Raw genomic sequence first — 24,058 nt, 5'->3', positions numbered from 1 at the left:
CTGGGCCTGACAACGAGTGGCCACTGTTCTCCAGCTTTCCACTCTCACTCCAAGGTTTGTTTTTCTTTCTTTCCATTTTTTTCTCTTCCTGTCTTAGCTGCATGTTTTCCCAGAATTCTTATGGGAACGGGGTATTTTCCTGTCCCCTCCCCCTTTCCCTTGTCTGTCAGATTTCCTGTTTTACAAACTTGCTTTGAATCCAGGCCCAGGGCTGGTGGGAAGCAGAGCCTCAAGCACCCCCCAGCCCCGCAGCTTCCAAGAGCTATGGTCACTCTGGGTCCCCTCCTCTTTCCCTTCCTCATGCCTGAGCTTTGGGATAGCCTGCAGGTGAATGCCAGGCACCCAGGCTTGAAGGGACAGCCCTTAGGGAGGAGACAGAAGTCTCCCGACAAGGCCTGCCTTTGACCTTCTCCAAGACTGCTGAGCTGGCTTCTTCCTCAACCTGCTTGGAATGGCCTCCTCTATGCCACGTTAGGCCTTTTCCAAGTCCTACAGATCTGACTCAATGGCATGTAACAACAGCAACAAACTGCTTCTGGGGGGTCTCTTAGAACCCTCTTGAACCTCTTTTCTGACTCCTCCAGCTCTCATTCAAATGTTCCAAGTGGCCTGAGTTGCTTTCAGTGGCCTTCTGCGCTCCCAACTACAGCCTAATAGGGGGCAGTGCAGAGGGCGGAGTGTGGAGCAAGACTGAACTGACCTGAGCCAGCAGACCTCACTGCACCTTGATAGTTTCCCTCTGCTGGTGGGACCTTGCTGGCTGTCCTTACTGACAGCCTTGCTGAGTCCCTACTGTGCACCAAGGGTGGAGCCTAAGTCAAAACACTTTAAAAAGCTTTACTTAATTTTTATTGAGGATGTACATAGAAAAACATGTTGTTGTTGTTGTTATGTGCCATCGAGTCGGACCCAACTCATCACGACCCCTCCTTGGGTTTCTGAGGCAGTATCACTATGGAAGTAGATTGCCCCATACATACATCAATTCAATTTCTACATGTACAATTCAGTGGCATTGGTTACATTCTTCAAGTTGTAGTACTTTCCCTGATACCCGTTTCTGAACTGATTCACTATCATCTGCACAAACTCACTGCCCCCTGAGCTTCTCAGCAAACCTTTTGAGTTGCCCTTTCAATTTAATCTCACATAGATAATTTTTTAAAAAGAATATGCTTCTCTAAGCAGACTTTGTTTCTAATGAAGTTAAACTACTGTTTGGTTTAAAGATGACTTCAGGGGATATTTTTGGTTTAAGGTTTAAAGATTTTCTCAGAGTAATAGTTTTGGGGATCTTCCAGCCTCAATGGCTCCAGAGATTCTGGAGTCTATGAGAATTTTAAGCTCTGTTCTACATTTTTCCCCCTTTTGATCAAGATTCTTCTATAGAACCTAAAGTCAAAGTACTTTTGTCTATTCTCAACACAGTCCTCATACTTTGCTCTAGTACTTGCTGTGTCTTGCTTTGCTTCGGAGAAGTCTTTATATGCCCGTGCCTCTTGGGAAGTCAGAGATCAAGGCCTCATACTCTGTATTTCAGCAGAGCTTGGCATGCACTAGGTTCTCAATAAATGTGTGCTGCATTGAAAAGAACATCCAGATGGCAGGGGCCTTTCATGGGACTTCTGAAAATAGGGGCTGTGGACCTGCTATGCACACAGGCCTGAGCAGGCACAATGAAGTCAGTGGCTAGCTCAGGTTTAGCAGGGAGGCCTATCTGTGCCCTCTTACGTGGGAGCCTTGAAACCCTCACTGAATGCCTGTGACCCTGGAGATGGACTGCTTGGAGAACCCAGGACTCCTCCCCTGACCCTTGGACTGTGACTGGATGTGTGCATCTCTGTTGTCCACCCCTGTGCTCTGAGAGTGCAAAGACCAGATCTGCTTTGTCTGTGGGCACCAACCCTCAGTACAAAGTCAGCGCTGGGCTGATGCTCTGTGAACTTCTGGGGAGGGAAGAAGGGACCGAGTCACCAGTGGGTCATAGGTGAGCTGGAGACATGCAGGTTCAATGAGTCCCTTTGCAACGGGCTAGACTTTGTGTTTGCCAGAACTGAGGAAGGCGAGGTTTATCCTCTCAAGGTCCTGTCCCAGGCCCTCCCCATGTTGGTCTGGGCTTGCCCCTTGAGCTCTCAGCCTTCCTGCTTGGCCCACAACCCAGTGCTCAAGATTCCTGGGCTGAGATAGGGACAGCAAAAGGCCAGCTCGCTACTTCTTGGCTCTGGTCCCTCGGAGAGGAGGGTGACTCTGGGGGGGGGGCCTGTGGGCTCCCAACCTTGGAGGCACAGAGGCAATGTGGCTCCGTGGCTTCTGGGAGTAACTGGGCAGGGCTGTGTCCTAGATCACCATCCCAAGGGGGAAGGACGGCTTTGGCTTCACCATCTGCTGCGACTCTCCAGTCCGAGTCCAGGCTGTGGATTCTGGTAAGTGAGTGACTTGGGCGATGCTCAGCTCTCTTCACCCACCATGCACCTACCTGGGTCACCCACCATGCACCTGGGGTTGGCAAACAGAGGTTGGAACTGAACAGGGATCCCCAAACTGGAGCATTTTTCAAAGTGAAAAGAATAATATTTTTAAATGACCACAGATGAAACAGAGGCTTGTGAAAATATACCCACTCATTCTTTTTTTTTTTTTTTTAATCAAAATCATTGCTTTTTCACTTTTATCAAAACGAGGTGAAAAAATTTTAAAAAAACTTTTTTTTTTTTTTTTAATCAAAATGAAAACAGGGTTTTATATTTTGGCTCCTAGTCATTTTGTACAAGAGCTAAACCTATATTTTCAGTAATGACTACATGGGAAAATGAGAGTATTTTATGAACTCTGTTTGGAGTTGCTATTTTATTCTATTCCAAGCTGGAGTAGCACTTGAAATAGCCATTCTCCCATACTTTTCACAAATCAAAGATATCTCTTAATCACAGAGTGAGCAACTGGAGGGCAGAAGCCAGGGTTCGTGATCTGGGTGTCCCCAGAGCAGAGCCTGTGTGGGACCAGGCAAGAAATGGGTGGTCAGTGAATGATGCTGAAGGAATGAATGAAGTGTGCGAGCCTGGCAACAAGCAAGGGGTCTCCGTGGGACAGGAGGCCCTGGGACAGAGAGAAGGGGCTCTGGGTGGAGGGTAGGTGGCAGCCAGGTGGCCTGCACTAGGGTGAGGCGGCAGGGAGGAGGTGGAGAGCAGGGACCCAGAGAGCCGCCAAGTCCAACCTGTCACTTCACAGATGAAGACATGAGAGGGGGCAGTCCTTGCCCGAGGTCACCATGGAGGCAAAGGACTCCAGTCCTTCAGGGGCTCATGGACTTCCGGAGCCCCTGAGTGGCCTTCCTTTATTCCCGCAGGGGGCCCGGCCGAGCGGGCAGGCCTACAGCAGCTGGACACAGTGCTGCAGCTGAACCAGAGGCCCGTGGAGCACTGGAAATGTGTGGAGCTGGCACACGAGATCCGGTGACAGGGGCAGCGGGTGGCCTTGGGCCTCAGACTGATGGCACACCCTCCCTTCCAGCCCTGGACACACCACCCTGCCCTGCCCTTGCCTTTCCCTCCTCTGCCCAGCTGTGAACCATTTACTCTGCTCCCCAGTGAATCAGCTTCCCAGCCTGAAGATGGAAGGTTCAGACTTGGAGCAATTTTGGCTCCCAGAGCAAACAGGGGGCAGAAGCTCTCAAATAGTTCATGACATGGCTCTGCTCCATGGGGTCGCTGTCGTTCATGACATGGCTCCGCTCGATGGGGTTGTTTTCTATTTTGCCTAATTATTCCTGCTCCTGAAGAGCTGGGCAGAAGGATGTGTAGATGCAGCCAAGGTTTATGTGGCACAATTTAAACATTAAATAGTTATTATTTTTTTCAAATATTTGTGTTCTCTAAATTTTGATGCCCTGAGGTCCCTGGGGGGAGCTCTGGTAACGTAGTGCTTAAGGTACTTGACTGCTAACCAGAAGGCTGGCGGTTCAAACCCATTAGCCACTCCTTGGAAGGAAGATGGGGCAATCTACTTCCATAGTGATACTGGCTTGGAAACCCAAGGAGGGGTTGCTATGAGTCGGTTCCGACTCGATGGCACATAACAGCAACAACAACAACAAGAAGGATGTCCCTGGCTGGTGCAAGTGATTTATCCACATCCGCTAACCTAAAGGTTGGTGGTTCGAGCCCACCTAGTGGTTTCACTGAGAAAGAAAGAAACCTGGTGGTCGGCTTCCATAAAGATCACAGCCGAGGAGACTCTGTGGCGCAGTCTACTCTTGTGACACGTGGAGTCACTGTGAGTCAGAATTGACTACAGAGCAACAAGTCTTGTTTTTTTGGGGGGAGTGGCAAAGTCCTAGGAGCTCTGGTGGCATAGTGCCTAAGGCATTTGACTGCTAACCAGAAGGCTGGTGGTTCAAACTCACCAGCCAGTCCGTGGAAGGAAGATTGGGCAATCTATTTCCATAAAGATTTACCGCCTCAGAAACCCAAAGGAGGTCACTATGAGTCAGAATCGACTCAATGGTTTTTTTGGGGGAGCAAAGTCCTAGTGGCCCTGTTTTGGGTTGGCCTCAACTGACTAGATGAGGGTTGTACATAAGTGACTTCCTTGCCCCTACTTGCTCTTATTTTGCCTGTGGCAGATGTCGTAGTAGAGTATGGCAGGCTCTCCGGGCACATGGCCCTGGCCTTGGCCTCAGGTTCCTTCTCAATCACTGTTGATTTGAGTTGACTAAAGAGATCCTTTGTCTGTCTCTGCTTCAGATGACCTCTTACATCCCTTCCTGCCCTGACTTTGACTGGGGGTTTCTCCTTGCCTCTGCTTCCTTCGCCCCTACTCTTCTGCTTTGCCCCTGCAGGCCCCCACCTTGGTTGATTTTGGTCTCCCCCAGGCTCAACTTCTCTGTGCACCCCTCCCCCCACCTCCAGGAGCTGCCCCAGCGAGATCATCCTGCTCGTGTGGCGCATGGTCCCCCAGGTCAAGCCGGGGCCGGATGGCGGGGTGCTGCGGCGGGCCTCCTGCAAGTCGACACATGACCTCCAGTCGCCCCCCAACAAGCGGGAGAAGAACTGCACGCACGGGGCCCAGGCCCGGCCCGAGCAACGCCACAGCTGCCATTTGGTGTGTGATAGCTCAGATGGGCTGCTGCTTGGTGGCTGGGAGCGCTACACCGAGGTGGCCAAGCGTGGGGGCCAGCACACACTGCCTGCACTGTCCCGGGCCACTGCCCCCACTGACCCCAACTACATCATCCTGGCCCCGCTGAACCCTGGGAGCCAGGTATGGACAGTTGGTTTGGGGAAGAGGAGGGGTATTGGGTCCTTATACAAGCCCAGGAAGACCTGAAGATTCAAAATTGTGTTGAGAGAAGCCTGCAAGGGGCTGAGGGTGTTAAGCAAGGAGGTGAGGAAACCTAGGGAGGGTACAAATTAGCTCTGGCTGCCCTGGGCAGAGAGAACAGATGGGCCAATGTGGCCTCAGGGCACAGATCCAGGGTCACTGGGGGATGTCACAGGGTAGAAGATTCCAACTCAGCCAAAGGAAGACCTTTCAAACAGCCCACTTTTCTGCATTGGAATGGGCTGCCTTGGAAGGCAGTGAGCTCCCTATCATAGGGGGTATGAAAGAGACAGTGGATAATTATTGCATGTAGGGATGATGTCTGGGCTCCCCAAAATACTACTGCCAGGAGATACTCTGGGGAAAAAGTGTTTGAGGTCAAGATAGGTTTGAGAAATATTCCATATTCTTTCTCTTCTGGGAAATTCCCAGTGCACATTAGCCCACTCAAGGCTCTGAGGGAATATCCACAGTGAAGGAGGATCTAGCATTTCTCAAACTTAGGTGGGAGTGGCACCCTTTATGGCATGTTTGTTAATGTCCCACGGTACCAGTGTTCCAACTTTGAAACAGCTGCTATAAAAGATGTTGGAGAATTGGCCAAGGGGTTAGACTTGATGATAGCTCAAGCCTCCTTCAAGCTGGACTTCCTGAGATTCTGAGTTCTCTCTGAGTCTCTTCCCTCAGCTGGTTAGCTGGACTGCTCTGTTTTCCTTGTACCCTCAACCACTCTGCCCCCTATCCCACAGGCCTTTTTGGCCTGGTGTCCATAGCCTGTTTGACTGTCCTGCCCCATTCCTGGGGCTAAAATGGTTCCATCTTTCCATTGCAGCTGCTGAGGCCTGTGTACCAGGAGGATACCATCCCAGAAGGTGAGTCTGTCCCTGCCACTGCGCTCTCTGAGTCCCGTGGTGAAGACCAGCTGAGCGCCGGCCCAGCCTCCTCCTCTGGTCTCAGAGGCCTTTCTGACAGAGTCCAGATCTTGTAGCAAGTTGACACAGCCTCTCTGTCTTCTCGGGACCTTCTTCTCCTCACCTAGCCAGTGTCTTTTCCCCTCGGGAGCCTGAACTGAGAAGGAAGAGAGGGAATCTTCCTGGAACAGTCTGAGACATAACGTCTTCAAGACTCATTCGTTCAGTTGAGATCATCCAGTTTTACTGACCAACAGGTATAAGTTCAGTGCTGTAGGGAATGTGGTCTGGCCTGCTCAGGAGGGTGGCGTGGCATTGGAGCTGCAAAGTCTCAAGTGTGAGTTCTAGCTGTATAACTTTGAACAAGTCACATCCACTTGCTTAGCCTCAGTGTCTTTATTTGCAGAATGGGCCCGTAATTCCTGTCACAGGTCATTGTTGGGGGATTAGATTAGACACAGGTTGTGAGTACTAGCCTGTCTACTGTGATATGTCCCACAGATGGGGCTTGTCTTTGAAGTCCACAGATGTTTCTGCTGTTCCGACTGATTCTTTTCCCTTTCCCCTCTAATCCCAGCCAAGGGGAGAAGCTGGGCTCAAAACCAATTCTTTCTTCCAGGAAGCCCTAACTCTCAGTCTGAATGCTTGAGCTGGTGGCCATTTTCACTTCTCTCCATGCCCACTAAAGGAGTTCTGGTGGTGCAATGCTTAAAGCATTTGGCTGCTAACCAAAAGGTCGGTGGTTTGAACCCATCAGCCACTCCACGGGAGAAAGATGAGGCAGTCCAGTTTTGTAAAGATTTGCAGCCTTGGAAACCCTATACCAAAAACCAAACTTACGGCCATTGAGTTGATTCTGACTCATAGCAACCCCCATTGGGTTTCCAAGGTGGTAAATCTATACGGAAGTAGATTGCCCCACCTCCCGCCAAACTTCTGGATAGCAGTCAAATACCTTAAGCACTGTGCCATCAGAGCTCCTTTGGAAATCCTGTGGGGTGGGTCTGCTCTGTCCTGTAGGGTCATCATGAGTTGGAATCGACTCAATGGCAGTGGGTCTTGATTTTGATGTGCCTTCTGGAGACCTCTGACTCAACAGCCCAGCTGGCATCTAGAAGGTGAAACCAGCCTTGCCAGCTGCCCATGATGGACACTTTGGATGTGCTTGAGCCCTTCCTCTGGTGCCTTCAGAATGACCTTTAACCTTCTTTTATCATGGCCTTGTCCCAGCCCCTTGCAGACTTACTTCCTTGCATCTCCCTCCATCAGTAGTGCGAAGATGATGTTTGCTTATAGCCAGGGCTTGGAAGAGTGCCTACACTGTTTTGGATGGAAAGGGCTCCCATCAGGTTCAGGGTCATGACGGAAGGCACCCTCTTCTTTTCTAATCTGGGGCATTGGCACAGTTGGGCCTGATCTCTTGGAAATGAATCTGTGTTCCTTCTGGGGAGAAATCTGATAGTAATTCAACTATGAAGTTTTAGTCAGCACATTAGGTTAGAGCGCAGATGCCACTGCTAAATGGTGACTTCATTAAGGGCAGAGCCAGGGCCTGATTCACTTCTGTGTGTCCAGTGCCCAGCGTAGGGCCTGGCAGACAGTAGGTACTCCAAGATTTCTGGTTGAGTGACTGATTGAAGGAGAATGACTCTGGTTGCCTCCAGGGCTTGGAGACTGGTCATGGAGTCGGAGGGCACGTCTCTCTCCCTCCAGATGGAGGGGGTGTCACCTGCAGTGCGCAAGTGGACATAGGATCGATGGAATTGAGTCTTTCTCGGCCTAAGAGATGCCTCCATATCTCTCTGGTGTCCTCCCAACCTGGATTCATGTTTTGATTCCCTTCTGTTAGTGAACCAAGAAGGGCACAGCTGTCTAAGCTGTGGGGAAAGGGAAAGTAAGGGAATGATGATGGTTTTAGTAACAACGGTAATTTTTGAGTGCATTGTATTAAGATCTTGTCTCTACTTCGTTTATTCTTCACATTAATAATCCTTTTGGTATCTAAGGACATCTTTGCTGTTTACCAGGAATCAAGTCTTCCAAGGTCCTAGTCCTGGGGTTCAGAGGAGTGGCTTCTAGGAAACAAAGCTTCCCTTAAACACGCTGGAGGTTCTCCAGAGGTTAAGGCTGTCACCGGGGCTGCTGGCATCTCCCGCCCCCTCCTCTGGCTGGGCTGCCTGGCTTCCTTTCAGGAGGGAGGGTTGAGCCCTCCTCAACTGAATAGAGTCTGGTGCCCTTCCAGGGCCTGGGGCCGCCTGCCTGGTGGTGGTTGGCATGTTCCCCAGGGCTGCTAGTGCCCTTGGCATTGTCCCCTGACAGCCTGTAAAGGCAGCCTGGCCTCAAATTCACTGCTGAGGTGGGATGCCACTGAGATCCCACTGCTGAGGTGGGATGCCTGCTAGGGCTAGCCTCGGAAGTTGTGAGCAAAGCCATGGTCATTACTGTGTTTGGTCAGTGAAGCAGGTGTTTGAGAAAAAGGGGGGTGGGGTTTGGGTGAGAGGTCATAAGGGAAATATGTGGGAAATGAATGAGCTCAACAGCCGAGTTACCTGGACTGTTTTTAAAAAGATACTTCAAACATCAGTGTTGGAGAGCCACGCTCATTCACCGCACTTTGTCCAGGATGTGTGGAGGTGAGACACTAGGGTATGACTCCCATGTAGGTTGGGTCAATCCCACTGACTGCTCAAATGACCTTGGCAAGTCACCCAACCACTCCAGGCCTCAGTTGCCTTATCCATAAAATGGGGGTAAGCAGACCTTTCCTACCTGAAGGAGAGGTATTTTCCAGGTGACTCATTTATGACTCTCTGTGCCCCTGGTTCTCTGCCAGTGCTGAGCGTCTGGGCAGAGAAGGGAATAAATGGATTCTTTCACTCAGTCTAAGTGGCACCAGAACTCCCACTGCCATTCAGTCCATTCCAACTCAGAGCGACCGCCATTGGTTTTCCAAGGCGGTAAATCTTTATGGAAATAAATTGCCCCATCTTCCTTCCATGGCACTGGGCCCCGATTTTGGCCTCGGCAAACACTACCCTTCTTTGTTTATTTTTGTTGTTGAGAATATGCACACCAAAACACATACCATTTCAATTATTTCTCCATGTATAGTTCAGTGCCACTGACTATATTCTTTGTCTTGCGCAACGGTTCTCACCTCACCCTCCTTTTCTGAGTTATTCCCTCTCATTAATATCAACTCACTGCTCCCTGAGGTTCCCATCTAACCTTTCCAGTTGCTGTTGTCACTTTGATCTTATATACAAACTCATTGCCTTTGAGTCGATTCTGACTCGTAGCGATCTCCATTGGGTTTCTAAGGCTGTAAGTCTTTATGGAAGCAGACCACCAATGTTTCTTTGTGGAATAAGTGGGTTCTAAGTGTCAATGTCTGTTTAGCAGGCACATGTCTTAACCACTACACTGCCAGAGCTCCTTTGAGCTCATGTAGATAGTCCTTAAAAGAGCATAATGCTCAAAGCAGACCTTTTTTGTAGTTCAACTATTGCGTGATTTTAAGAAGACTTCAAAGGACATTTCTGGTTTAAGGTTTGAAGATTATCTCAGGGCAGTAGTTTCAGGGGTTTATCCAGCTCCCTTGGCTCCAGAAGGTCGGGAGTCTATGAGAATTTAAAATTATGTTCTGCGTTTCTTCCCTTTTGATCAGGGTTCCTCTGTGATCAAAATGTTCAGTAATGGCAATTGGGAATCATCCAGTTCTGGTGGCCTGGCAAAGGAGGCAGTTGTTCATGGAGGCAGTTAGCCACACACTCCATGTTGTTGTTGTTGTTGTTATGTGCCGAGTGGGACTCGACTCATAGCGACCCCTCCTTGGGTTTCCTAGGCAGTATCACTGCGGAAGTAGAATGCCCCATCTCTTATTCCTGATGCTCTTTCCATTATTGCTCCAGGCAAACAGAGACCAATTGTTGTGCCTCAGTTGGGCACTTCCCAGCTTAAAGACCCCAGGTACTAGCAATGAAGTGGGAGGTAGAACAGATGTAGTAAACACATTATTAGGCCAATTAAGTGGGGTGTCAAGCAGTGCCCTTTGTTAATTTTGGTCTCTTTTTTCTCACTTCCTTGCTTGTGAGTTCTATGTGGTTTTGCCTTCTCTGTGCTAGGCTTAAATTAGACTGCTTAGTTCCAGGCTGACCCCATGACCCCATTCACAAAATGGTTTAAGGTTCAACAGCTCTGCCAGTCCTGCCCCAGCCTGATGAGTGGATTATTCAGTGGCTGGAGTTTGTAATAACCCATCGTGCACTCACAGTGCGGTACAGTTCACAACTCCCTTCCCTATCAGGTCTCCGTGTGAGCCTCTGCTGGCTGTGGAACAGGCAGAGTAGAAATCTGTATCATTTGCACTTGGCAGTGGGGAAAACTCTGGCTCAGAGAGGGAAAGAACCTGTGCAGGGATGCACAGCAGTTCTCTGGGGAAATCAGTGCTCAAGTTCGGGTCTCTTGTTCTGCTCAAATCCCATGCAGATTTTGAGACCCTGGCTGAATCTTTTAGCAGAGAGGCTGGGGCCGGTGCAGCACAGACCCTCTGGGGCTGGTGTCCAGGGCCACATCACATGCAGAGCTGCGTAACTCCTTTCCTGCATCCACCCCTCCCGCCCCGTCCTGGGCCCACACTTCTTTCACTTTTCTCTAAGCGACTCACTGAAGAGGCAGGAAGTGGTTTAAGTGATTATGGTTTGAATGCTGCCCCAAGACTCCGCTGTGTCGGTGGTCACTTGTGTGTGGGGGGAGTCAACTTGTTTTTCTCACTCTGCTGGGTGACAAGGGGCAGGGGTGGGTGATGGAGATGAAACTGAAACCTTGTGAGCCGAGCTTTCCTCTGAAGGGTGGCCTTGCGTTGGTGGGGAGCTTCCCGAGATGTGGCTGGGGTCAGGCCACCTGTTTACCTGAGGCAGCCTCCTGGCTTCCAGGGCTGGGGGTGGCAGAAGTAGGCAGAGGTTCCAGGATGTGGGCCTGGATACCCAGGTCACGGAGGGCCTGGCCAGTTGCCCAGCTGGCAGCTGGAATCCTTTGGACAGACCCAGGTCTGCATGGAGCCCGACTGCTCTGGAGTTTGCCTCCAAAAATCCCTGACTTTTTAGTGGCCCTGTATTTTTCTCTCCTGTTCATTTGACAGGGCCTGGTAAAGGCTTGTGCACCACCACCCTGGGAAGTGTACAGATGTGTACAGCTGTGGCCTCTTAAAGAGCCTGCTCCTGCTGTGATAACAGGAATTCTCTCCTGAGGAAGACCATGCTTCTCTCTCTCTCTCTCTCTTGAATTAGAATAATTTGTGAGTTGGTAGCTAATGCAATAGTACTTCCTGGATAGGGTGAGGCCTAGAGACCATTGGGGCGCCTGATTAACTCATTTTTCCAGGTGGAAAACCCACTGCCATTGAGTTGACTCTGACTCACAGCAACCCCCCTTGGGTTTCCAAAGTGGCAAATCTTTATGGAAATACATTGCTTCACCTTTCTTTTGCAGAGTGGCCGGTGGGCGTGAACCGCCAGCCTTCTGGTTAGCAGTCAAATGCCTTAGGCACTGTGCTACCAGAGCTTCTTTTTCCAGGTGGAAGAATCACACAAACAAGAACAACAATAGCTTAGCAGCTAACGTTTACCGCATGCTGACCAGGTCTCAGCACTGTTCATGGATGTCCTGTTCATGGATGGTGGCACAAATGGTTACATGTTCGACTACTAGCCAAAGGGTTGGCAGTTCAAACCCACCCAGGGACACTTCTGAAAATAGGCCTGGTGATCTACTGGTGAAATGTCACAGCTTTGCACGCGCTCTGGAGTGGTCCTATCCCACAGCACACGGGGTCACTCTGGGTTGCAGATACCTTGACGACCCCTAACAATAAGCATTCTTCTAAGGGCTTTGCTTAAAGCCTCTCATTTAATATCAAGCAACCTAGTGAGCATGATACTATTATTACAAGACTGAGGGGTGATGTTCCAGGTCACTGAACTAGTGAGTGTGGAGAGGCATTTAAGCAAGTTCTTTGCCAAAAACTGGAGCAGCAAGTGCTCGTTCCCTATTCCGGACTGATCAGCGTGAGCCAGGCTGCTCCAGGGCCCTGAGTTACCGGAGGATGGACTCTGAGCCATCCTGGGAAGTCTACTGTCCCTGCTACTGCTACCGATGGTGGATCTCCCATCGTTTGTCCATGGGGCCTGAAATGGGCTGGCTGGCTAGGCTGGGAGTAGTGGGGACAGTGACAAAGATGACTTGCCCTGCTGCAAGGGCAGTCACTGCTCTGCTCCACTGCTCCATGTGGGACTATGGGCCCCATAAACAAAATCTGATTTTTTAAATGGAAGAGATTTCCTTGTTTTTAAAAGTATGATTAGAGTTCTGGGCCACCAGATGGACACTTTAAGTCATTCTTAGTGGTTCCTAAGCTCTGTCCTGGCCCTAGAGTGACTTTTTTTACCTGTCAGTAGCTGTCACTAGAGTGTGAGTGAATTCCTTGAGGGCTGAGACCCATCTTCTTAGCACTTTGCACAAGATCTGGCACGTAGTAGATGCTAGAAAACGGTTATTGGTTGAATGAGTGTGAGTTCCCTGTTTCCCTGGATGGGATGCCTCTGCAGGGCTGAGGGAAGTGCCTCACAGCCCCCCTTCTTTCTTCCACAGAATCGGGGAGTCCCAGTAAAGGGAAGTCCCACACGGGCCTGGGGAAGAAGTCCCGGCTGATGAAGACGGTGCAGACCATGAAGGGCCATGGGAACTACCAAAACTGCACAGTCATGAGGCCACACCCTCCGCACTCCAGCTATGGCACCTATGTCACCCTGGCCCCCAAGGTCCTGGTGTTCCCCGTCTTCGTGCAGGTGAGCTGGTGGCTGACTCCAAGGGTTCCCTCAGGACGATGTGAGAGAGAGAGGAGGGGCCTATGCCCAGGACTGAGAGCCCCTTCTCAGGAAAGATAAATACTCGCAGATGCTCAGGATTCTTGGACCAGAGGTTTCTAGAAAGAAGCATGGGGGAGCCTAGCAGTAAGAGGAGCCCTCCTCTCCCTTCTGGCTTTCCCTCCTTCCTCTGGGGACAAGGAGCACTACAACTTCCTACTCCTTGTTGAGCAGCCGTCAGTCATTCACTGTAAAGTCGCAGGTCCTGTTTGCTCAGGCGCCCCTCCCTACCTCATCGAAGGGTTTATTGTTTGGAGATGACAGAGGAGAGCCTTATGGTCTAGGCACCTTGTCTGGTTTCCTTGGTGTCAGCAAACACACCTGGCCATTATCAGCTGCTGGCCTGAGATTCTTTGACATCTTCCTCTCCTCCTACCTCTTTCTTCTTCCCATCCTCCCCATCTACCCCTCTTCCTAAAAAACAACCTTGATTTATTCCACCACCTAGATAGAACCAGTGTGAACACGAATCAGCACTTACTGTGCATTTTATATCCCGTTGCCTTTTCTTAAAGGAAACAAAGATTATAGCATGAACACTTTCCCTACCGTTCAATATGCTTTGAGCCTGCCTTTTGTGGTGGTTGCACACTGTTTTATTACATGGATGTATTATGTTTATTTAATCAGTTCTCTGTTCGGTTACGTCATGGCTCCTTCTTTAGCTATTGTAAATAACTCTGTGATGAAAATCCTTGTTAATGAATTGTGTCTTTGATTATTTTCCTTGGGAGAGCTTCCTGTAAATGAAATGACTGGGCCAGGGATCCTAAACATTTTAACGGCTCTTTGTACGTTGACAAATCACTTTCTAGAAAGGCTGTATTAGTTTATCCTCTCATCAGAGCACAGAGATGACGCGGCTCCATGGGACTCATTTGTCACCAAGCGTTCCTTCTCTTGGCTCCCTGGCATCCTTTTCTGGGGCTGTCACTGTCCAAAGGGTTCTTTTTGTTGTTGCTCATGTTTCCAGCTCTTAAAATTTTTTTTTTTTGGAAAAATAAATCTTATTGTGGTAAAACATGTGTATCACAAAGCATTTGTCAACTCAATCTTGTTTTTTTCAACTCAACCATTTTTACGTGCACAACTCAGTGACGTTAGTTGCCTTCAGCATATTGTGCAGCCAGTGGCCAGTGAATCTGAGAACACACACTTTGTTAGGGTGTAGCGTTCTCTCGTGGGTGGGTGACTCCCCCAGATAGATGTGTGGGCCATGACTTTCTGTTGGTATCTTTCTTAGCATGTAACACAAAAGCCTTGGCATCAACAGGGGATATCTTTCTTTCTTTCTTTTTTATTGTGATTTGGGTGAAAATTTACAGAGCAAATTCACTTTCCATACAACAGTTCACATATACTTGGTCTCATGACATTGACTACAATTTATCACAATGCAACAGCTCCCCTGCCACTTCCTCCCCATAGTTAACCTCTTCCCTGTGTCTATCCCTCCATGCACTTCTGCCTCCTGAGCTGTCTCCCTGTGCATAAACAGCCCTTCTTTCTCCCATGATTGATCTCTCCAGGGAGTGTATCGACCTCAGGTAAGTGTTCAACTCATACGCCTTCTTTTGTTTGGCTGGAAGCCACAGGTGTGGGTTCAATTCCAGACCTGAAGGGCAGCTAGGGGCCATAGTCTCAGTGGTTCCACCTGGCTCTATCAGACCAGCAAACCTAGTCCTCCCTTTTTTTCCCCCCCCAAATGATTTTGAGTTTTGTTCCACATTGTTCTCCCTCTCTATCCAGGATCTCTTACATAGATCGCCCTCCAAGTGGTTGACAGTGGTAGCCTGACACCATCTAGTTCTTCTGGTCTCATAGTTGTATAGGCTGATAGGCTGTGGACTGCATGGTGTATCAGTTGCTAGGACTAATTGTTTCCATGAATCTTTGGTTTTCTTCTTTCTTCTTTGCTCTGGACGAGGAGAGACCCATTGTTGCATCTAGATGGCTACTTGCAAGCTTTTAAGACCCCAGTTGCTACTTGTCAATGCAGAACAATGTTTTGTGTAATATGTTATGCCAATTGAGCTTGATGTCCCAACAGGGGATATCTTTCATTGTCACTTTTAAATTTTTAGAAAAAACTAAGATTAGTTTTAAAAAAAGTTATACAGACTTTTGAGTTATGAACTATATACATTCCAAAAAGCATAACCCTTTAGATGTACCATTTCACAAGTAATGATGACGTGACTGTCCTCTGAGATAAAGGAGTGGACCGTTGTCTTCATTCCAGAAGCTCTTCCTGATCCTAATCTCCCTCTTGCCAGAGGTCTTCACTGGCCTGACTTTATGGGAATCATTTCCTTGCTTTTCTTTAGTGTTGCCATCCCTGAGTGCTTCCTTAAATACCATGCTTTGTTTGGTCTCTTTGTGGATGTTATTTAATAACTATATGTCTTCTTTGGGTCTTACTTCTTTTGTTTCACAGTGTTTGTAAGATTTCATCGAGGTTGTTGTGTTTAGTTGATACTTGTCTCATTATCCTTCTTCAAGCACCTCGCTTGGTGTCAGGTACTTGGAAGGCATGCCATGGATCTGTATTCATGGGGATAATCCGGGACTCAAGGAGCCTTCTCTGGGCTGGGCAGGGTGGGTCTGGGGAAGCCCTCAAGGGGTATGAGGCAGAATGATGGGGTGTGGTGAGAGATTGGGTGAGAATGACCCCCAGGGAACTGATGGCTGGGTCGGAGTCTGGTAGCTCAAGCGTGGTAGAGAGCAGAGCAAGGGCTGGCCTGAACTTGAAGGGCTTGAAGTGACCGACTGTGCTGCCATGAATGTGGGTTACAGGCTGGGCAGAAGGTATCCCCGAGAACGTGGCTCTGATGGCAGGAACTTTCACGTAAGGTATGAACAGAGCAGAGAGTGTGGGGGCAGGGAGGGCCCAGCAGCTGGGAGGAGGTGACGGGAGGACTGCAGAGGCCTAAACATGTGGTTGGACTTCCTGCCAGAGAGTGCAGCTCTCATAGCGAGGGCTGGTGGGGAAGGTGGCAGCAACAGTTCCGCACAGGACAAGAGCATCTGTCTTTCTGTTTCCATCTTGGGAGTTGTGCATGAGGGGGCGTGTGGGTTCTTGGGGGGAGTGGAGAGGAGTGGGGAGGAGGGGCTGACGGGCTTCTCTCAGTTGAGAGGGTTCTGCCCTCCTCCCTCCCCGTACCTTCTCCACTAGGCCTCGGAACTGCCCACTCAGCCCCAGCTTTGCTTTGTTTTCAGCCTTTGGATCTCTGTAACCCTGCCCGGACCCTCCTGTTGTCAGAGGAGCTGCTGCTGTATGAGGGGAGGAACAAGGCTGCTGAGGTAAGACTAACACACGAATTTCCCAGGTGAGGTTTCCTGCTGGGTCCGTTGGCTGTTCTCTGGGCCCCTGACATTGCTCTCTTCCTGAGGGTCTTAGAATTATACAATCTGAAGGTAGAAGAGACCTGGAAGGGCTTGCAACCCCACGCCCTACATCCGCCTTACCAAATGGCCACCCATTTTTTTCTTGTATGCTTCCAGTGATGGGGTCTCATTACTTCTCAAAGCTGTTTAGTCCATCTTTGATGATGAGGAAGTTTTCCCAGGCTACTGTTTATCCCCACTTCCTCTAAGGATCAGAAGAGATGTCGATTCACGTCAGCCGTGATGAATAACTTTGTGGATGGGAAGATTAAAACTGTTAGCCAAAGAAAATTTTTGGAGGGGCATTAGTTACCCAGGTTTTCTGGGTCTGTAATCCACCCCCCAAGTCCTCTTCTGAGGGTTCAGTCTGTGATTTCTCCTGGGCTCTGTCTCTGCTGACAGGCGAGTGGAGAGAGGGGTCGTGCCATTCTTCCTGGGAGCTGGCTCTTGCTTATCTCTAACTGGGGAAACTTCACTCACCTACACAATCCCCAGAGCTGGTGAGGTTCCAGCTCAGTGGCATGAGTGTAGTAAGTCTACTTGAGAACAGATGTTGGTGCCCTGGGACCTGGCTGGGCTACCTGGGGGCCCTGGGGGCGAGGGTAGAGGGCTTGCTACAGGTCAGGCCCTAGCTAAGCGCTGGCAACCTGGAGCAGTGGAAGGATCAGGAAACTTGGAAGCAGGAAGCCTGCAGCCAGTTCCAGCTCTGCTGCTGGCTCACGTATGATTTTTCCTTCTTTCTCAGTCTTCCCATCTGCACAGTGGGTGTGTGTATATGTGAGGCAGCAAGGATGCGATCTGAGGTTCACTAATCTCTAAGGGCTCTTTCTGCCTTGGCATTTTGTATGATTATGGCTAAAGTGGGAGGCTGGTTTGGTTTTGTTTTTTTAAACAAGGAGACCAGAACTCTACTTGTTTCACATTCCCAATGAGCATCTTGTGTTTTAAGAAAGCGCCCTGTGAAGATTGCAGGTGTATTTTTACCACACTGTCATTGCTCACCGTACTCTGGATCTCACCTTTGGGTACTTTCTTAAGAACCTTGGTGCATCTTCTGAATTGCCTCCCTGGGGGTAAAACTTCACCTGTTGAGAGAGATTTGAGTTTTAGGAACAAGAAGTCATTTGGAACTATGTTGATGAATAAAGTTTGTGGTGGAACTAAGCCAGGAGGCCAAGGGTCAGTAAGGTGTGGCTATAAATTCATGTTGTTGTTATGTGCCGTTGAGTCGGACCCGACTTATAGCGACCCCTCCTTGGGTTTCTGAAGCGGTATCACTACAGAAGTAGATTGCCCAACCTTCCTTCTAAGGAGTGCCTGGTGGGTTTGAACCACCAGCCTTCTGGTTAGCAGTCAAATGCTAGGGATATGATGGGGCACGAGAAGGACATGCCCTCATTTTACACAGTGACCGAGTTTACCATTAACTAGGCACTATGCTACCAGAGCTCCCTATAAATTCATAAGACTTATAAAAAAAGGCAGCTGGAAATGGCAGTCATGCTCAAATGTATACATATGCCTAATTGTGTCCTTTCATTTGTCCACTAACCGTCAAGTATGCAAAGGTTCAGCACCTACTATCTATCTTCACTGCATGTGTTTTAACATACTAGACCCCATCCACACCTCTTGCAGCACCTCCATGAGATACGTAAGGTTGTCCCCACCCTATGGATGAGGAGCCTAAGGATCTAGTGGGATTAACTGGGACCTGAGCGTCTCACAGCTCATAAAGGACAGAGCCAGGTTTAGCACTCGGCTCTCTCTTGACTCAGCAGTGCCTTCCACGATCCCAGGCTGCCTCTGGCATGTTTGTTTTAAAACACAAGCAAACACAAGCTGAAGCCAAATCTGGTTACTCTATAGTTACGATCTGTCCAAAATATCTTTGCACAGTGGATCTTTAGAGCCTTAGAACTAAGAGACATCCTTTTAAAGATTGAAGAAAGTGATTTGAAGACAAGTTAAATAAATGTATTTCTTTTTCTTGAAGTATGATAGACCAAAAGTATAGATCACGGGTGCCCTATCATATTACTCAGGCCAAAAATACACACCACATCAAGAAGGGTTTGGATACTGTTCATAAAATCTTAGTGTGGCTTGGGCCCTCAGATGCCATCTGTTCTAATTGCCTCCCTCTAACATTTCCAGAAGGAGCTTTGGTAGCATAGTGCCTAAGGCACTTGACTGCTCACCTGAAGGCTGGCGGTTCAAACCCACCAGCCACTCCTCGGAAGGAAGGTTGGGCAATCCTACTTCCGTAGTGATACCACCTCAGAAACCCAAGGAGGGGTCGCTCTGAGTTGGGGCCGACGACAGCACACAACAACAACAACATTTCCAGAAAGAGACCTCATGGCACAATGGTTAAATGCTTACCTGCTAACCTAAATGTTGGTGGTTCAAACCCACTAGCCCCTCTGTGGGAGAAAAGACACAGTGATCTGTTCCTGTAAAGATTAGAGCGTAGGGAACTTTTTGGGACAGGTGTTACTCTGTCATTGTAGGGCTGCTATGAGCTGGAATTTACTTGATTCGCAGCAGTAACAACGTTGCTGGCTGGCGGTTTTCCAGACAGTTCTGGAATCTGCAGGGGCAGTAATTCCAAGCAGTGAGTTTTGTTGCTGGAGAGGGCTAAATCATTCTTATTTACCCTCAACAGAAGCCTCTGTTCCGTGTCCAGTCTCTTCTCTGGGCATGGTTAAGCTTGCTAGTGTCTGTAACTAATGCAGTCCCACATGGTGAACCGTCCCCATCACCCCTCTCCCAGCAGTCCCGATCGGATCGTTAATGCACTCTGAGATCGATTCAGCATTTTGGAGCAGCCTCATTCATAGATTCAAACTTAGTTACTGAGCTTCTATAATGCAGCCAGGCCCCGTGCTCGGTTCCAGGGATATGATGGGGCACGAGAAGGACACGCCCTCAATTTACACAGTGACCGAGTTTACCATTAACTAAGGCGCCAAGGTCTTCTCTGCAAACCCTGTCCTTAGGCCAGTGTCCTGGGAGGAAGCTTGGTTAGGAGCCACTTGGAATAAGCGACCCTCCAAGTTGCAGGGACTCCCTAACCAAGTGGTCCCTCAACCCGTGACCCTTTGGAAAACCAGATGTATCCTTGGCACAAGTGTGGGGAAGACATGGGTGGCCTGTTGTGGAAAACAGCAGGTGAATGAGCCACAGAAGTGCTGGTGAGATGGGAGGGGACCAGCCCCCTGCCGTCCCCTGGCACGCTGGCCCCCTGTGCCCTGCTTCTAGCTGTGTGCCCGCTCTGTCCTTTCCCTGACCCGACCTTTGGGGAAATTCTTCATTCAGCCTTAATTGTTTCCTGTCTAGACTGTTTTCTCAGTGCTGGGAATCTGGCCTGGGGCTTTCTCACCTTGCTCAAGGCTCCTCCCTGCCTGCTATCCCACCTCTCTCCCCTGGCTCATCCTTTTACAGGATTTCTCTGGGAGTTCTGATGGTCTAGTGGTTAAGGCACTTGGCTCCTAACCAAAAGGTTGGTGGTTCGAACACACCAGCTACTCCATGGAAGAAAGATGACATAGTCTGCTAGTGTAAAGATCTACAGCCTTAGGAACCCACTGGGGATTGTTATGACATAAATCATCTCCAGCTTTCCCTGCCAGCTTCTTTGTGGGTCCTTAGGTAGCTGCTGCCAGACCCTCCCCCCCTTGAGTGGGGAGATGGGCTCGGGGACCTGGGGGTTTGCCTTGGGTTATTGGCTGGTTTAGAACTTTTTCTTTTCTGTTGCTTGGTCTTTGAAGTCTTCTCCTCCCATGACCAACCCATCAAACTCTTCTGAACTCTTGTATCATTTTTTCTTTTCCTCCCTTAGCTTTATAATTATTCTTTTTGTCTCCTTTTCTCCTCTTTTTTGATTCCTGTTTGGATTCTTTCACATTCAGGTATGGGATGGCTTTAGACACATTGCTACTCTGTGTAGTGAGTGCTTTAGGGTCATTAAAACTGGTAATGGTCCCAGGCTGTGTAGCCTTGGACATGTTACTTAACCTCTCTGAGCTATAATATCCTCATCTGTAAAAGAAGGTAGTGATGCTATTTTCAAGTGAGGATCCACTGAGCAGAAAGTAAGTGCTCAACAAATGCAAGCTCCTGCTGGACTGTGTTGAGACAGGGCTGTGGTGGGAAGGCCGTTGGATAAGGTCACCACCAGGACCCCTTCCAGCCCTAGAGTTTGGGCCCCTTTGAGAAGCCAGAGACACTGAGAGCCTGCTGTTCTGGGGAGTCCCCCTGTTGTCCCTATAACTCGGATTACCTCCAGCCTGTCTGTGCTAATCTCAAGAAGACAGGTGGCTCTTTGAAAAATATGTGTATATATGTTAAATTATAAAAGTAACATACTGCATCTCTTGATGACTGCTTATGTTACTGCATCTTTTATTCCAAGAATGCTCCTGGGAACATCCTTATATGTTCATATTTATGTAGAAAGGAGTCTTAGGAGTGAAGTTGTTAGGTCATCTTTAGCATTTTTGGAGCTAAGTGTCAATGCATTGACTTTTAAACTTCAGCAACAACTCTGCACACACTCTCTGTGCCCCTCAGTACATGCAAAGCCCTTCTGGGTAACTCTTCTGACTTCAGAAGAGAGAAGTGTCGGGTTCACATAATTAAAAGAGAATCTCACATCATCAACAATATTTATTTTCTTTGCAGAATCTGCAATTAGATTTTATTGCTTTTGACTAAAGGCCACTGCAGGATTCACAGAACAAAGAATGGTGTGATCTTTATAGGCATTAGAGGATCGAGTGGATTTTTTTTTCCAAGTGGATTTTTTTTTTAATCATAAAAATATGCTGAGCGTGCCTGTTGGTTTACCTATAATGTCTAAAAATAGTTTTCACCTTTATTTTTGGAGCTGTTAGTACATAAAAGAGATATATATTTTTTTTAAAAAAAGTTATGGACATGACTGTATCCGAATGTAGGTAACTTGCTTTTTCTTCAACCGATCTCACATTAATACAATTACAATCATCTGCAAGAAATTTACAGTGACACCTCGCATTGCATGATGCGTTAGTTCTCAGTGTACACAAAGCTTGTGAGAGAAGCCTCTGGGAAAGCCAGGCAGGGCGCTCACCACTGTTGGTTCCGATGAGAACCCCGAGCTTGAGGAGGCTTCAGGGAACTTAGGAAGAGCTTTGGCAGGAGCCTTGTGACTTCTGACTGCAGGTCTGGTGCTCTTTCAAACAGACACTTAAAGCAGAAGAAAAGCAAAGGTGGAACGTTCTGTAGCTCAAGGGTGGCTCCAAGCCCACAGGGCTGGGCTAGAGACTCCAGGGTCTTTTGGTCAGAGAGGTGGACCTGTGGGGACATCAGGCTATAGGGAGGTTTGTAGAGGCCCTCTGCCGTGGAAGGTGGGGGTCGTTTATGGTTCTGTGTGTTTTTTCCTATTTTGAGAAGTGGTGGGAGCGGAAGCAGTCTGTACTGCAGCTCAAGTCTCTGCCCTGGGCTGAAGCCACTCTGAGCATCGGGTCCTCATTGGCCTGGGATGATGAGGATGTGTTCTCAGACCTCCAGGGGAGGTGGTGGCTCCCAGCCTCCAGGGGACAGTGAAGCAGCCCGTTCTTCTCCTGCCCTATTCTCCCCAGCCCTCCTCCCTACCCAAAGCACAGCCCCTTTGCACCTCCCTTCTGTCTCCTTCCACCTTTTAGCAGGAGGCTGAGCCAACAAGAGTCCTGGGTGTGTGGTCCCAGATCTGAGCAAACAGTGTTAACAGAGTCAGGATTTCATTCTTGTCTTCAATTGACACATATTACCAGTACTGCACTGCCCCACCTCCCCCCACCAAGTACTTAGATTTGAATGGGTCCATAAGAGGTCAATGGGACTTCGATTGAGCTGGAGAGACATGGGGACAGAGAAGGGGACTGTGCAGTGTGAGTGTGTGTTCCATTCTGCCTGTGCTCTCCTGCTGCAGGTGACACTGTTCGCCTACTCGGACCTGCTGCTCTTCACCAAGGAGGAGGAGCCGGGCCGCTGCAACGTCCTGAGGAACCCCCTCTACCTCCAGAGTGTGAAGCTGCAGGAAGGTAAGTAAAGGCCTGAGATGCCCTGGACCCCATCCTCACTGGGCTGGAGTCCCTCTGCTTGGGGCAGCATGAATTGGGTACCCATCAGTGGGGTGTGTGATGCACACAGGACAGAGCCATCTGTCTTGGTTTCCATCTTCCTGTTGTGTGTGATAGGCGTGTGGGCTCCTGTGGGGGCTGGCAGTGGTGGTGGGCTCTGTGCCTGGACTGATGGACTCTCTCAGACACTGATCTTCGCTGGGAGGTTGTTCCAGAGACATCCCAGGGAGGCCACGGAGTGGCATAGGAAGAGCTTTGGACTCCAGCAGACTTGTGTTCAAATCTTGGCCCTGTCCCTCACTACCTGTATGGCCTTGGGCAAGTTACTTAATCTCTTTGGGTCTGTTTCCTCATGTATGAGTGGGGATAATAATCACATCTCAAAAAAATCGTTGTGAAGATTAGATTAAATCATCTCTGCAGAATGCCTGGCAAACAACAGATGCCCAGTGAATGCTAGGTACCACCCCAGCCCCACACACATCCTTGGACAAAGAACCCTTGCTCTGTCTCCACCCAGCTGTACCGCCTGGTGGAGTCGAGGAAATTGGAGCATGTACGGTGAGGGGCTGGCGAGCAGTGGGATGTGGGAGCATGAAGTGAATTCCAAACTTCCCATCGTGCCCTCCTACATGCGGGAACGGGAAGGCAGCTGGGAGTATCAGCGAGTGGTTTGGTTTGGCGCCTGAGGTCTCCGCTGAAAGGGGCTCGATTTCCTCTCCCAGATTATGAAAACAACAACAGACCTGTTAGAGCATGGTGACAGAGGCAGGGAGGAAAATATTACCAGTGAAAGAATTCTGTTTTGACGGTTTTTGCTCCAGGAAAACTTCCTGAGTGTTTGCAAACCCATCCTGTGTGCTCGCTGCCCTGGCTAGTCTTCCTCCTTGGAAACTCAGCCAGAGTGAGAAACTCCACACTTGCCTCCCCACAGGAAGTCACTTACAACTTCTTCCTCTGTGGCTCTGACTTTCTCCTGCCCACTGACCAGGGCGGCTGCTGAGGGGAAAAGTGAGTCAGTTTGCTCCGGCCAGCCTGTGCCTCTGGGCTTAGTTGGACCAACGGGCAGGGCTGAGGGGCAGTCCTCTGAGCCACTTCAGGGCTCCCAGCAGGGAGCTCCCTGGCCTGCTGGAGAGAGTGAGCTGGGTGGAGCTCACCAAGGACTCTGCCCTGGGCTTTGCTGCCACCTGTGCGCCTCACCTTGCCCCTGCCCTTCCCTGCACCTCTCACACCCAGCTCCGCCACACTCACATACATATTCCCCTCTCCCCATTCTCTTCTGCACACACTCACACTACCCAGTATCTTCCTCTCTCTCCAGCTCAGACGTCAAGGCCCCATTGATTTCTTCTGCTCTAGCATCCATTCAGATTGGAGGAGTACTGGGGCAGAGACAGTACTTGGTAATATG

The 24,058-nt window shown here is 49.4% G+C and overlaps 1 protein-coding gene across 1 annotated transcript in view; it reads left to right on the top strand.

Moving 5' to 3' along the window:
* Positions 1-24,058, top strand: part of RGS3 (regulator of G protein signaling 3) — a 143,896-nt gene that overhangs the window by 46,008 nt on the left and 73,830 nt on the right. The window contains exons 9-15 of the mRNA XM_042780397.1: positions 2,342-2,423; positions 3,347-3,452; positions 4,908-5,259; positions 6,152-6,191; positions 12,879-13,075; positions 16,373-16,456; positions 22,497-22,608. Coding sequence (XP_042636331.1) covers positions 2,342-2,423; positions 3,347-3,452; positions 4,908-5,259; positions 6,152-6,191; positions 12,879-13,075; positions 16,373-16,456; positions 22,497-22,608 — 973 coding nt within the window. The remainder of the gene's footprint in view (positions 1-2,341; positions 2,424-3,346; positions 3,453-4,907; positions 5,260-6,151; positions 6,192-12,878; positions 13,076-16,372; positions 16,457-22,496; positions 22,609-24,058) is intronic.

This window comes from Orycteropus afer, unplaced genomic scaffold (genome assembly GCF_000298275.1).
Source record: "Orycteropus afer afer isolate SDZICR_OR568_19922 unplaced genomic scaffold, OryAfe1.0 scaffold00037, whole genome shotgun sequence".
Classification (NCBI taxonomy): domain Eukaryota; kingdom Metazoa; phylum Chordata; class Mammalia; order Tubulidentata; family Orycteropodidae; genus Orycteropus; species Orycteropus afer.
Note: the sequence above shows the minus strand (reverse complement) of the source record. Positions and strands in the feature narration are given on the sequence as shown.